This window comes from Belonocnema kinseyi, chromosome 3 (genome assembly GCF_010883055.1).
Source record: "Belonocnema kinseyi isolate 2016_QV_RU_SX_M_011 chromosome 3, B_treatae_v1, whole genome shotgun sequence".
NCBI lineage: Eukaryota > Metazoa > Arthropoda > Insecta > Hymenoptera > Cynipidae > Belonocnema > Belonocnema kinseyi.
Genome location: NC_046659.1, coordinates 126,462,193 through 126,475,596, shown reverse-complemented (window position 1 = coordinate 126,475,596; position 13,404 = coordinate 126,462,193). Strand labels below are relative to the sequence as shown.

The following is a 13,404-nucleotide window of genomic DNA, read 5'->3' as shown; positions in this document are numbered from 1 at the left end:
ATATGTGTCTCAATTTTTTCTAGTGTCGAATAGTCTTAGTTATTGGCCGTTGAAAAGCAGTGTACCGGTAGTGGCGTTTTGGCCGTTTAAGGGTTAATATTTCGTGGAAATTTTTAAATGTCTTACATTTATTTTAAGAAAATATTTATTAAGATTTCAAAACATTTGAAGATTTCCGAAATTTTCAAAAAAGAATCTGGAAGATTTGAAGGGAATTTTTTCAATTTTGCAGATTTTTTTCTAAAGTTTTCAGAAAAAATTCGAGTTAGAAGAGATATTTAGAAATTTTTAAAAAATTTTTAAAAAATTCAAACAAAGGGCAGATTTTTGAAGATTTCAAAATACAATTGTGAAATTTTTTAACATTTTAAAAGGTTTCAAGATAATAAAAATAATTTTTAAGGTTCCTGGGAATATTGAAATTGATGCTTCATTTTTTTAAAATCAATTTTCATATAATATTTGAAAAGATTATAATACATTACATGAAAATTTCAAATGTTGTCAAAAATGAATCTGAAAAATTTTTAAACAATTTTAGGAATAATTACAGTCATTTTAAAATATATTTAGAAATTTAGGCTTTAGAAGAGATTAATAATATTTTAAAAATTCAAAAAATGTCCGAAAATTTGAAATTTTTCTTTAATGTTTGTTAAATCCTCTAAAATAAAAAAATAAATGTTTTTAAGATTTTCTAAATACTTTTTTGTCATATCTGAAATCTTGAAAAATATCCTTAAAATTTTTCGAGAAACCTAGAAAAATTATATTAACGAAAATTACAAAATAAATAGTCAATCGAAATTTTTATTTTGTATTTAAAATTAATTTTTTCTTCAAATAATGATTCTTCTAAATTTTTTTTAGTGTAAATTGAACAATCTTTTTAAAGTTCGTCCTTTTAATTTAAAAATTCACCTCTTTTGTTAGACATATAATCTTTTTTTTTTAATTAAAATTGCAAATGTTTGATTTAACTAATTTGTTAAAAATTCATCATTTTGAATGAATTAAAATTTGTTATTTAAAATTTAAACTATTTTTTAGTATACTTATATTTTTCGTTGAGAATTCATATATAAAATCAATGTCTTGTAGAAAAGTCGATTTTTTAAATGAAATCGGCTGTTTTTTATTTGAAATTAAACTCATTTTCGGCTGAAATATAAATAATTTATGACACCTAATTTTGAGAATTCGCCTTCTTTAGATGATAATTTTACTATTTTGCTTGAAATTTTATTGAATTTTAATTTTATTTTGTTAGTAGAAAAGTACTATCATTAATTAAAGCTTCCTCTTTTTTAGTTACAAATTAATTTCTGTTTTTGAAAATTCAACTATTTGGCGGAAAATTCGTTTATTTTTTAGTTGATAATTTATTTTGCTAACTGAAAATTGACATATTTTATTTTGTTGGGAAATTTATCTATTTAGTTGAAAATGTATGTATTAATTAAAAATTATTATTTTTTTATTTGAAGATTTATCATTTTAGTTGAAAATTGACTTTAACTATTCAATGGTTTGTGGAAAATTGACCTTTTTGATAGAAATGAAATCTTTTTCGTTAAAAAAATGTTCGCTTTTGTAGAAAATTCAACTGTTTTATTTTTTGTTAAAAATGCCTTTCTTACGTTAAAAAAATATATGTTTAGTTAAAAATTCGTTCTTTTTTTATAGAAAATTCAACTTTTGGGTTGGGTATTCCACTATTGGCGCGAAAATTCATATTTTTGGTTGAAAGTTCATCACAGTGATTTAAAAAATAATTTCTTTGGCAGAAAATTCGTTTCTTTTTAGTTGAAAATGAATTACAAATTTAGGAAAAATTTTGTTTCTTAATGTAAATATGGTAACGTTTTTAGTACGTTTCTAGATGATTAATGTTTTCGATAGAAAATTGATCTTTTTGTATAAAATTTTATGTTTTTAGTAGAAGATTCAACTTTTTTATTGAGAATTCTTGAATTTGATTAAAAATTCGTCTTTTTTAGTAGTAAATTAATCTTTTTATTTAAAAATTCTTCTTTAGATAAAAATTTAACTTTTTGGTTCAAATTCTTGAATTTTGTTAAAAATTCGTCATTTTTGGTAGTAAACTAATCTTTTTGTTTAAGAATTCATATTTTTTATTTGAAAATTCAACACTGTTTGAGAGTTCTTGAATTTTATTAAAAATTCTTCTTTTTTGGTTTTAATCAATCTTTCTCTTTAAAAATTAATTATTTTAGTTGAAAATTTAACTTCTTGGTTTAAATTTCTTGAATTTTGTTAAAAGTTTTTTTTTGTAGTAAATTATTCTTTTTGTTTAAAAATTCATCCTTTGTAGTACAAAATTCAACTATTTCGTTGAGAGTTTTTGAATTTTATTAAAAATTCAACTTTTCGTTTTATATTTCTCGAATTATGTTAAAAGTTCGTCATTTTTGGTACTAAATTCATCTTTTTGTTTTAAAACTCATCTTTTTAAGTTAAAAATTCAACTTTTCGATTGAGAATTCTTGAATTTTATGGAAAATTCGTCTTTTTTGGTAGTAAATTATTCTGTTTGTTTAAAAATTCTTGTTCTTTAGATGAAAATTTAGCCTTTGATTCAAAATTCTAGAATTTTGTTAAAAATTTGCCATTCTTCGTGATAAATTAATATTTTGACTTTAATGAATCTTTTTGTTGAAAAATTAATTATTTTTTAGTTGAAAATTCAATTTTTTGATTGAGAATTCTTCAAATTTATTAAAAATTCTTCTTTTTTGGTAGTAAATTATTTTTTTTTATTCATCTTTTGTAGTTCACAATTCAACTTTTTGGTTGAGAGTTCTTGCATTTTGTTAAAAATTTATCTTTTTTGGTTTTAATGAATCTTTCTGTTCAAAAAATTTTTTTTTTTAGTTGAAACTTCAAGATTTTAGTTACGAACTCTTGAATTTGATTAAAAGTTCGTCTTTTTTTTTGTTAGCAAATTAATCTTTTTGTTTAAAAATTCTTCTTTTTTAGTTGAAAATTCAACTTTTTGTTTTGGATTTCTTGAATTTTGTTGAAAAAATCGTCATTTATGGTAGTAAATTCATCTTTTTGTTTTAAAATTCATCTTTTTTAGTTAAAAATTCAACTTTTCGATTGAGAATTCTCGAATTTTATTGAAAATTCGTCTGTTTTGTTAGTAAATTAATCTTTTTGTTTAAAAATTCTTCTTTTTCAGTTGAAACTTCAACTTTTTGGTTTAAATTTTTTGAATTTTGTTAAAAATTCCTCATTTTTATAGTAAATTCATCTTTTTGTTTTAAAATTCATCGTTTTTAGTTAAAAATTCAACTTTTCAATTAAGAATTCTTAAATTTTATTGAAAATGCGTATTTTTTACTAGTTAATTAATCTTTTTGTTTAAAATGTTATCTTTTGTAGTGGAAAATTCAACTTTTCGATTAAAAATTCTTCAATTTTGTTAAACATTCATTTTTTGGGTAGAAAATCACTCTTTGATTAAAAATGTTTCCTTTTGGTTAAAAACTTAACAGTTAGGTTTTAAACTTAAATTGCTTTTGCAAAATTAAAAATAAAATTTTTCTTTCTTTCTTAAAAATTCAACTTTTTGTTAAAATTGAACTATTTAAAAGTGTTAAAAATGCGTTTTTTTCTTGAAAATTGATTTAGTTTTGCTGAATTTTCAACTTTTGGGTTTAGAGTTCTTATATTTTGTTGAAAATTTGTCTTGTTGGTATAAAATTAACTTTTTCATGACAATTTTATGTTTTTGATTTGATAATTCAACTGTTTTGTATAGAAAATGCCTCATTTTATCTTAAAAGTTCAATATTTTAGTTAAGAAAAATTAACAATTTGTTACAAACCTAATTGTTTTTTATAATTAAAAATGTTTTTAAATAAAAGTTTAACTATTTCAATTTTTACTAAAAATTTACCTCTCGTAGTTTAAAAATTCAATAATACCCGTATTAACTATTCATTACAGATTTTTCGATAAAAATTCAACTATTTTTTTTTAAATTCATCTTTTTGATTTTAAAATTCACCTGTTTTAGTGGAATTTTTTTCTCTTGGACAAAAATGAAACTGTTTGGTTGAAAATTTTAAAAAATTATTGAAAAGTCATACTTTTTAATTCAAACTTCTGCTGTTCTGTTGAAATTTTAAATATTTCGTTGCAAAATTTACTTTTAGTTTTAATGCAATATTTTGGGACTAAAAAAAGAACTGATATCTTTTCTGGGTAAAACTTTAACTTAAAAAAAAGGTTTGGTTAGATTAAAAATTCATCTGCCTTAAGAGAAATTTTATCTTCCTTGGATAAAACTTCAACTATTTGGTAGAGAATTTAACTATTTTGTTTAAAACACGTACTATTTGGTTGAACAAATTCTTAGTTTTGGATTGAAAATCAAATTTTTTCGTAGAAACTTATTTGTTGTTATGAAATTCATATTTGGATCTTGAAAAATCGACTGGAATCTTTTTTGGATGAAAAATCATCTATTTTTTATTTTTAATAAAAAGTCATTTGTTTTAAGAGAAATTTAATCTTTTTTGGATAAGAATGCAATTATTTAATCCAGAATTCAACAATTTTATTAAAAAGTCATCATTTGTTTAAAAATTCGTCTTTTTGCATTGAAAATTCGTTTTTTTTAGCAGAAATTTATTTTTTGCTTAAAAATTAATATTCTGATCGTAAAAAGTCAACTGAAATCTTTCGTAACAGGAAATTCATCTATTTTTTTTATTTTAATTTATGTTTTTGATTTAAAAATCATCTTTTTTAGTAGAAATTTAATTTTTATGAAATTGCAACTCGCTGGTTAACAATGATTATTAATTGTTTGATTATTCAACTATGTTGTTTAAGAGATTCGGGTGAATCACTTTTTTAAGAAATCATATTATTTTTTTTTTTTTTAGATTTATTGTTTGATAATTGAGTTTTTGTAGGGAAAATCCGTCTTTTGGCTTGAAGGTTATACAATTCAGAAAAACTTTTATCTCTTTCTTTTGTAAAAAATCTTTCTTTGTTGAAAATTTGTCTTTTTGATGAAAATTATTTTTTATAAATTTAATATTTTCTTATTGAAGTATAAACTATGAGACTTTTTAGTTAGGAATTATTTATCTTTTTAGGTTGAAAGTTCAACTAATATGTTAAAAATTCAGTTATTTCTTCGAAAATTCAATTATTTCATTAAAAAGCCATCTTATATAATAGAAAATATATTTTTTGTTGAAAATAAATTAATAAATATGAAAATGTTGAATTTGTGTCTCAAAAACTGTTTTATTGCGTTAATAAAGGATTATATGTTAAAAGTATTAGACGATTAAGATGCTAGTATTTAAATATTAATACAGAAGTGGGGGGGGGGGGCAGAAATATTTGTGTAGGTTTTTTTACAACGGTGAGGGGGGTCGTACAGAGGACATATAATCCGTTATGTAATTTAAATACGGCCCCGAACTCACGAAACCAAAAACCGTTGCAGACAACTAGTCTGTCCGGCGGTTTTCATTTTATCGCGGTCTACCTGCTCGTCTTACCCTCTCCACTCGACTTCCCCTTACGTGGCTCACTGAGCGAGAGCGCTGTGTCGAGCCTTGCCAGCGGGGCTCCCCTTTGTCGCAATAAGGAATAAAATAGCAAAAATAAAAAGGTTCGAACTTTGCAATCAGCATTTAAAAAGTATTAAATTCGGAATCTACGTTCTTTTTGTCATTTAAACGATATGTCACTTGCAATCAAAACATTAAAATTGGAATAATTTATCGCTATCTAGCATTATGGAATTTTTCGTAGTTTAGTTGAAAATTAAACAGTTTATTTTGTAGAAAATTCATCTGTTGACAGTTCAACTGCTGAATCTTGTTGAGAATTTAACTGTTAAAAATTAAACTGTTGAAATTTGTAGAAAATTCGTGTGTTGTTAATTAAACTTTGGAATTTTGTAGCAAATTTTTCTCTGGGCAATTTAAATTTGTAATTTCAAAAGAATATATGAATTCTTACCCAATTGCCTGGAAGAATTTTATACTTGAGAAGATCAATTTTCAACCAAAAATGAAATAGTTTAATTTTCAGATTGAAAAATTAGTTTTTCACAAAATAATTCATTTTTTAACCATATACATAAATGTCACACTAAATTGATAAAGTTTGAACCAAACAAGAATTATTTTTTGTTAGAAAATTAATTTAAAATTTAAAAAAAAAAAACGATTTTTCAACCATAGAGATAAATTTTCAACAAAAATGCTAAATCTTAAACAAAAAAATGAATTTTCAACAAATTGGTTCAACTATTAAGTTGTAAAATTCATTAATTTTCAGCTTCCAATTCTTTAAATGAATGTCATTTTAATTATTCCTTTTAAATTGTTTAATTTCACATTAGAGTTTGCAATTAATTATCGAACCAATCTTTGTTTTTAATGATTTTTTAAAATATAAAATGTTATTATAATAAACACAATTTTTTATTTATTATCTCCAGTTTTAGAATAATAGAAATATTAAATAATTTATCATTAATAATATGTATAATTAGATCTAACTATTTTAATCCATATTATGCAAATAAATGTATTATTATTTTGTTTGTAGAAATTAGGAGTTTATATAGTAATAATTAGAGGATGATCTTTAAATTCAATATATTCTGTATTAGGAGCAGAATTAAATTATCATGCTTTTGATTTAGCTGAAAGATAATCTGTATCAGTAGTTACAATTTTTATGAAAATTTAATTCTCTACGGAAAAATTAAAAGAAAAAAATATATGAAATTCTCTAGTATCAAGTTTTAATCTTTTATAAATTTAAATCTATTACATTCTTTTAATTTTAAGCATAAGTGGAGTCTTCGAACTTTTTAGTTTATTGCATAGTCAAATATTATTATTGATAATTTAATGAAATATTACTAATTATTAACCATTACATTGAGTATAAATATATTATCTAATTTTAAATCTTAGGGAAAAATATTTTAAAAATTAATTTGATTAATTTATCGTATCGATATTCAGGAAAAGTTCCACGAAAAATAATAATAATATCATTTATTATTAAACTTGTGATAAAAAATAAAAATTGTAACTACAAATTCTGATTCTCTTTCAGCTAAATCAAAAGAAGCAGAATTTAATTCTGCAACGATTATAATTAACAATATTATATATAATTAAATTGATTTAAAATATAATAATATTGATATTAAATAGCTCCTAATATAGATTATATTGAATTTGATGATCATCCTCTAGTTATTATTATATAAATACCTATTTTTTTGTAAATATAATAAATTTAAATAACATGGATTAAAATAATTAGGTATAATTATTCATATTATTAATTAGAAATTATTTAATAATTATATTATTCTACAAACTGGAGATGATAAATTAAAAATCGTGTTTATTATAATATCATTTTATACATTTTTTTAATCATTAAAACCAATGCTTTGTTCAATAATTAATCTTAAACTGGAATGTGAAATTAATTAATTTTAAAGCATACTTTTAAAGAATGGGCAGCTGAAAATTAATGAATTTTACAACTTATTATTTGAACTACACTGTTGAAAATTCATTTTTCTTTTGTTTAAGATTGATCATTTTACTTGAAAATTCATCTCTTTGGTTGAAAAATCGTTTTTTTTAAATTTTAATTACATTTTTTAACTAAAAATAATTCTTGTTTTGTTCAAACTTTACCATTCGAGTGTGAAATTTATCTCTTTGGTTATAAAATGGATTAATTTGTTGAAAACTAATTTTTCAATCTGAAAATTCAATATTTCATTTTTGGTTAAAATTGATCTTTCAAAGTATGAAATTCTTCCAGGTAATTGGGTTAAAATTCATATATTCTTTTGAAATTCCAAATTTAAATTTTCCACAGAAAAATTTGCTACAAAATTCTACAGTTTAATGAGCAACACACGAATTTTCTACAAATCTCAACAGTTTAATTTTTAATAGTTAAGTTCTCAACAAGATGCAGAAGCTGAATTATCAACAGATGAATTTTCTACAAAATATACTGTTCCATTTTCAACTATACTACGAAAAATTCCATAACGCTAGCTAGCGATAACTTAATCCAATTTTAATGTTTTGATTGCAAGTGACATATCGTTTAAATCACAAAAAGAACGTAGATTCTGAATATAATATTTTTTAAATACTGATTGCAAAGTTAGAACAGTTTTATGTTTGGTATTTTATTCCTCATTGCGTCCAAGGGGCCCCCCGCTGGCGAGGCTCGACACAGCGCTCTCGCTCAGTCAGCGACGTGAGGAGAAGTCGAGTGGAGAGGGTAAGACGAGCAGGTAGACCGCGATAAAATGAACACTGCCTATTCTATCCGAGCCCTGCAAATGAGTTTCAAGGCCTTCTATTAAATTGAATTTTTTTTAATTTTTGTGCTCTATGGTCTTTTCTTCTACCAGGAAAGAAGAAACATAGAGGGCATCGATGTTCCCTACAAAATTGCAGGTGCAACCATTTATCCAATACTTCCCTGGTTAATATCAGGCTACCCAGCACCAACCACAGCCTCAGAAGTTGTCTTCAACACACAAATGGAAGAAATTTTAAGTTACTCGGAACAGGCAATAGCCAGACTTCGAGGCAGGTTCATATTCCTGAGTCAAACGATGGACGTTAGTTTCAGATACGCACCGGCAATAATTGCCGCTTGTTGTGCCATTCACAACATTTGTGAAAGAAATGGGGATATATTCTACGCCCAATGGCTGGAAGAATCAATCGAATTGACCAAAAAATTCCGACAGCCGGATAAAACCTTGGATTTGAGGATTATCCCAAAACAGGAGGACCGTGATCATCGCGAGGCGATAAAAAATCATTTAAAAACGGGATCGCTCTTACTGGAAAGCATCGACTTCGAAGAATATGGTGCGCAAGAGAAAATTTCTTTTTCTGATGACGAAATGAAGTAACGTTTAGAAAAATTTTGGAAATTTCACTTTATTCTATCTCTGCATTCAAAATAAAGTCGTAAAGTGCTCACAAGGGCCGTCCACAAACTAGTGAGGTACGTTGATTAAAAATTCATTTTTCTTCTTTACAATTTAACTATTTTGTTGAAAATTCATTTCATTTTCAGTAAAAAATTAATTTTTTCAATTGAAAATTTAATTATTTCATTTTTGGTTAAAAATCAATCCTTTCTAATCTTAAATTGAACTGTTTTAGTTAAAAATTAAACTATTTGGTTGAAAACATAATTATGTTGTTCAAATTGCAACTATTATGTTAAAAAGTAATATTTTTTTCAAAAATTCTACTGCATTATTGCAACTGTAGCCAGTTTCTTAAAAAATCCTTTTTGATTAAAAATTCATCTTTCTTCTTTATAATTTAAGTATTTTGTTAAAAATTCATTTCGTTTCCAATCAAAAATTAATTTTTAGCAATTAAAAATTTAATTATTTCATTTTTGGTTTAAAATTGATCCTTTTTAGTTTAAAATCGAACCTTTCTAGTTAAAAATTAAACTATCTGTTATTTTTTGAAAAAGTAACATTTTTTCAAAAATTCGACTACATTATCGAAAGTATGACCAGTTTGTTAAAAATTAATTTTTCATTAAAAATTTATCTTTCTTTTTTACAATTTAACTATTTTGTTAAAAATTCATTTCGTTTTCAGTAAAAAAATTAATTTTTTCAATTGAAAATTTAATTATTTCATTTTTGGTTAAAAATTGATCGTTTTTAGTTGAAAATTTAACTATTTCGTTGAAAATTTAATTATGTTGTTAAAATTGCAACCATCGTGTTAAAAAGTAATATTTTTTTCAAAAATTCAACTACATTATTGAAAGTATGACCAGTTTGTTAAAAATTCATATTTGTTCTTTACAATTTAACAATTTTGTTGAAAATTCATTTTGTTTTCAGTAAAAAATCAATTATTTCCATTGAAAACTCAATTTTTTCATGTTTGGTTACAAATTAAACCATTTGGTTGAACGGTTTGTTTTAAAATTGATCTTTTTCGGTTAAAAAATTTAATTTGTTAAAAGTTGAACTTTTTAGTGTAAAAAAAACTTTTCTCCTACTTGCTTAAAAATTGATCTATTATTTTGAAAAATACAGTTTTTTTTTTAAATTGTTGGATATAAAATTCATCACTTAACTATTTCTATTTTTATTGAAAACTTGTATTTTTTAGTTAAAAACTCAACTATTTAATCAGAAATGTATTTATTTTGTTGAAAATTTGACTATTGGATTAAAAATAAATCTTCTATTATAAAAAAAATAGATTGTTTTTGTTAAACATTAACTTTTCTGTTAAAATATTAAACCGTCTTTTAAAAAATTCGTCTCTTTGGCTTGAAAATTTAACTGTTTGGTTAAAAGTTCAAATATTTTATTGTTAAATGCAACTCTAAAGTTAAAAATTAATTTTGTTTATTGAGTATTCGTCCTTTTGGGTTTAAAAATTCATCCCCTTTCGGTACAAAATTAATCTTTATTACTTGAAAATTCACGTATTTTGTTGAAAGTACAATATATTGCGACTCAAAGTTTCATAAATTTTAACACTTTTCATATTGAATTAAAAATCGTATTAGAAATATTTTTATGAAAAATAATTGATTCTCCTATTTTCATAAAAAAAAATAATCACCCAATTAGGTAACAAAAAAATAGGCCAAGATTAGTAACCTAGTTTCTGAATGTCCCTTGAAATTCAAATGACTATTTTCTTTGTACTAAAATAATCTAATGACAATTAAATTAGTTTGTTTCACCTCAAATTTTTTCTGGATTTCTCGCATACTAAATTCCACTGCTTAAATTGTCATTCCTCACATCTAAACCCGAAAATCTGAAATTAGAGCATCTTCAGACTTGACCTGTCGATATTTTTTGAGCCGAGAAACGGAAGAGCCAAATTCTGAGCTATGTATTCCTTTGATTGATTGGTCTCTCCTTATCTAAAATTGAGCTACCGCTTGACAAAAAATTGTTATCTGGAAGAGGATTGCAAGTGACACACACACACACACACTCACACACACACACATACGGGACGTTTTTCCAAGGTGTGGGAGTTGAGAGTGTGTGACGACATGCGACTTTGCCACTAGCAGAAGGTATCCAGCCAGCGTGAGTGGTACACGTCCCGAAAGACGGAGCCGATTTTGTATTTCGCGCGGTTTGCTGAAAGTGAGCGAGCAAAGTGTTACAGGAATTCTCCAAGCCAATACAACAAAAAGAAAGAAAAAAAAATACAGTGCAGTTGGACTCGTTTTTCTTGTTTGTGACAAGAAAACAGGTAAACACAAGCGAGGCTGGAGGCACTTTCGCACGAGTCGATCGGTTCCTCTGAATGTTGGAATCGGCGCCCGATTGAGAATACGGATTGAAAATGTGGTTTCTAATTTTCGCGCTCGTCTGTGGATTTTCGTCGTGCGAGCGGCACCAGGAACCGGAAGCAATCCAATGGCCGGGACCGATTTCAAGGAGAGAGGAGAGTTCAGTTCTCAGCAATTCGTGTGATCTTGTGGTAAGTGTAATTTTTTTTTTTTTATTAAATTAGTTTTTAGGAAAAAAAATGGTGGGGGAAAAAATTAAGGATGTTCTAGAGACATTTTTGGTACATTCCTAATAACCCAGGGAGCAAAAAACCATAAAAATATCAATAACGTCCTTGGGTCGTTCCTAGGACGTCCTATGTCCGCACAATCAATTTCTATATGGCATGTGATGTCCTAGAAATTTCCCGAGAACGTCCTACGTCTTTAAGACGTCTTTTGGACATTTTTTGGGATATTATAAATTTGTAGGACACCTTTAGGACATTAGGCCTTTTTAGGACATATTTAGGACATTAGACGTATTTAGAACGTCTTTAGAAAATTAGAAGTCTTTAGGTCCTCTTCAGGACACTAGACGTCCTAGAAACGTTGATTGTGCCGACCTAGGACGTCCTAGGAACGAACCTTGGAAAATAGTCAATCAGGGTTTTCTGGATCAGCCTTACAAACCTGACTCATTCATAAGCGATATAATTGGATAAGTGTACCTTCAATTTGACTTTATTGCAATAATGACGATTTTCCTTAACGAAAAGATTGGCACAATTTAAACTTGGTGAGCAATCCTACCAGTTTAACCAGTTTGTCTAGATTTGTAAGGTACACCATTTGGACCTGATAAAGATCGAATATTAGTCCTTCATATCCGCCGAAGAGCGAAAAAAAACAAACATTTTTAAATTGGAGATACTTGAAATTTTAAAAACCAGTAGCTCCTGGAGTTCAAAAAAAAAATGCAAAAATTATGTAATACTGCGTCGCAAGGTAATGAAGTGTGATTAAAATCTCGACTACAAAGTGTTTCCGCAGGGATTTATCTAGCGATTAAACACCAACTCGATTGTATTTTAAATGCAGCAAGGACCAATAATGAGGAGTAATTGTCACTCTTGGTTTTTTTATGCTCTGTCGCATATAAAACTATAAGTTATTAATTATACTTGATGATAGTTTCTTTTTCTCTTCTGGCCTTATATTGATATTTTAGAAATATTTATTTTTTCGTAATTTTGAAAAAAAATTCTTTATAATTCAGCTGGGATTCGAAGCCAGGTCTATTGGGTTCGAATCCCTGTGAAGCTAAAGAGAAATAATTTTTTTATACTTTAACCGGGAAAATATTTTCATTTTTAATTAAAAACAGTTGAATTGAACCAAAAAGAATTAATTTCTAACAAAATGTAGTTAAATTCTTACCAAAACTGATTAATTAAAAAAAAAATAGTTAGAGTTTAACCAAAAATGTTACCTTCTTGAAATAGTTGAATTTTCAACCAATTATCTACATTTTCAACAAAAAGATTAATTTTTTTGACACAGAGAAGTCATTGTTTTACCAGAAAAGATTAATTTTCAATAAACTAAGTCAATTTCGAATAAAAAAAGCTCAATAAAATAGTTTAATTTTTAACGAAATAATTGAATTTTCAACCTGTAATGATGAATTTAAAAAAATATAGTTAAATTTTCAACAAAAGGATCATTTTTTTGATCAAAATATATGAATTTTCAATCCAGGAATATTAATTTTCAACAAAACAGATTAATTTTTTACCAGATATTCAAATTCTCAATAAAATAGTTGAATTTTTAACGAAATATTTGAATTTTGAACCTTTAAAGATGAATTTTTTAAAAATAGTTAAATTTTCAACAAAACAATCATTTTTTTCTTAAATATATGAATTTTGAATCTAGGAATATTAATTTTACAATAAAATATATGAATTCTTTACCAAATAATTAAATTCTCAATGAAATAGTTGCATTTTTAACGAAATAATTAAATTTTCAACCTTTAAAGATGAATTTAA

General features: G+C 25.1%; 2 protein-coding genes across 3 annotated transcripts in view; both read left to right on the top strand.

The window, feature by feature from the left end:
* LOC117170016 (protein ANTAGONIST OF LIKE HETEROCHROMATIN PROTEIN 1-like) overlaps positions 1-9,065 on the top strand; it is a 30,912-nt gene extending 21,847 nt beyond the window's left edge. Inside the window, exons 4-5 of the mRNA XM_033356531.1 lie at positions 8,259-8,332; positions 8,434-9,065. Coding sequence (XP_033212422.1) covers positions 8,259-8,332; positions 8,434-8,978 — 619 coding nt within the window. The 3' untranslated portion in view covers positions 8,979-9,065. The remainder of the gene's footprint in view (positions 1-8,258; positions 8,333-8,433) is intronic.
* A 1,735-nt stretch (positions 9,066-10,800) lies between these two features.
* Positions 10,801-13,404, top strand: part of LOC117168884 (vascular endothelial growth factor A-A) — an 86,655-nt gene continuing 84,051 nt past the window's right edge. Inside the window, exon 1 of one of the 2 annotated variants that reach the window (XM_033354783.1) lies at positions 10,801-11,559. In XM_033354783.1, coding sequence (XP_033210674.1) covers positions 11,422-11,559 — 138 coding nt within the window. In that variant the 5' untranslated portion in view covers positions 10,801-11,421. The remainder of the gene's footprint in view (positions 11,560-13,404) is intronic. The other variant, XM_033354782.1, reaches the window with a different exon arrangement.